Genomic DNA, 1721 nt, shown 5'->3' on the forward strand with positions numbered 1-1721 from the left:
CTGCAAAGTCTCCTGCTCCCCTGAACCCTTTTACCAAACACTTCCCAGAGGATGAGCAGGGAGATTGGCACCTGCCGAGAGTGCAGGGTGAGAGGCTCCTCCAAGACAGCTCAGCCGTAACCTTGGCCCCTTGGTGAGGCCCAGCAGATGCCTGTGCGGCTGACCGGCCCCCACTCCGTGTACCCTGGAGGGGTGTGTAATGTGTCACTGCTGGGGGAGCTTTCCTTGCCTCCCAAAGGAAGCCTTAATCCTAGTAAACAGGTGTCTCAGTTTAAAAATAAGAAGAAAAAATCCTTTTCTTCCTATTGAATCTAAAGCATGTCCAAAGTTATCCCTGGATTCTTGTAATGACAATACAGACCTTGGGCCCCGGCCAGCGAGCCGTCAGCAGCTCTGCCTAGCCATCTCCTTCTGCTAATCCTGGGCCACCTCTTGACCACTTTGTCTTCAGCTGTACCGAGCTGCCAGACACAAGGAGAGAGAGAGCGGCCAGGGGGAGATATGCAGGCAGAAGGGAGCAGAATGCCAGGCCCTCTAAATAAATCCCTTCCTTCCTCTCTCCAGGTCCTGGATCTGCGCCGCCTCTACTCCAATGACATCCACGCCATGGCCAACACGTACGGCATCGAGGCCGCGCTGCGGGTGATCGAGAAGGAGATCAAGGATGTGTTTGCCGTGTATGGTAAGAGGAGCTTGCAGATAACACCCCAAGGTCTGGGTGCCAGCCGGAACACCAGAAGGCTCAGGGCAGGAGGGTCAGGACCGTGTTGGTCCAGCATTGAGTCAGTCCAGCACCAAGGCAGGCACTGCAGCACGGGTGCAGTGAGTGCACCTGTAGGAGACTGCAGATCTGTGAAGAGGTGACATCTCCCATCACTGAGGCTGCTTCAATGGTGTCTCATCTGCTGGTCCCTTAGAGGAAGCTCCTGATTGATGACTTGGCCCCATCCTGCCTTTGGGGTTTTAGTTCCCAAGTGAAAACAGTGCGGTTAGATCCTCACTTCCTGTGCTGCTGGAAGGAAGCGGGAAGCAGGATGCAGGGGTCAGGGAAAAGATGCCCCAGACCACAGGGAAGGGTTAAGTAGCTTGAGCAGGTGGCGGAGCTGCAGGGGAGCCCCAGAGTCTAACTCCCAAGCCATGTGCTGATGTGGAGGCAGCCTGGCTTGTGTCTGCTGACTGTTCCCGTGGTCACTGCTTAAAAAAAACCCTCCTAATTTTACCTCCCGTTTGACAGGCATCGCGGTCGACCCTCGCCATCTCTCCCTGGTTGCTGATTATATGTGCTTTGAGGGTGTCTACAAGCCACTGAATCGCTTTGGGATCCGGTCAAACTCTTCCCCGCTACAGCAGATGACGTTTGAAACCAGCTTCCAGTTTCTGAAGCAAGCCACCCTGCTGGGTTAGTGCATGGGCAGGAGCCCTGGCCTCCCCTCTCCTGACCACCCATGGGCATCTTTCCATGGTTCCTTGCACACCAGTGGGATCTTGGGATCTGAGGGGAGCTGGGGCAGCTGGAGGGGGCTGAACAGCAGACACGACAGCTGCCTCTACCCTTTGAAGGAACAGGAAGAGGGCCTTCCCCTCTCGAGTGCTAAAGCGGGGTCGCCTCGTGATCCCACCAGCTTCAGAGACTCAGGACCCACCTGAGTCCTGAGGCTTCGGTGTTCAGCCCCACAATCCCCTCATGGCATTCCCAACTTCCACCTCAACACCCTGACACG

At 56.0% G+C, this 1721-nt stretch overlaps 1 protein-coding gene across 1 annotated transcript; it reads left to right on the top strand.

Moving 5' to 3' along the window:
- Positions 1-36: 36 nt before the first annotated feature.
- Positions 37-1528, top strand: LOC116465867 (DNA-directed RNA polymerase I subunit RPA1-like). The gene is made up of 2 exons (XM_032148794.2): positions 37-682; positions 1235-1528. The coding sequence occupies exons 1-2, from the start codon at positions 502-504 to the stop codon at positions 1402-1404; spliced, it is 351 nt and encodes a 116-aa protein (XP_032004685.1). The 5' UTR covers positions 37-501; the 3' UTR covers positions 1405-1528.
- The last annotated feature ends 193 nt before the right edge of the window (positions 1529-1721 follow it).

The sequence above is a fragment of the Hylobates moloch genome, unplaced genomic scaffold (assembly GCF_009828535.3).
Source record: "Hylobates moloch isolate HMO894 unplaced genomic scaffold, HMol_V3 SCAFFOLD_12739, whole genome shotgun sequence".
Lineage (NCBI taxonomy): Eukaryota > Metazoa > Chordata > Mammalia > Primates > Hylobatidae > Hylobates > Hylobates moloch.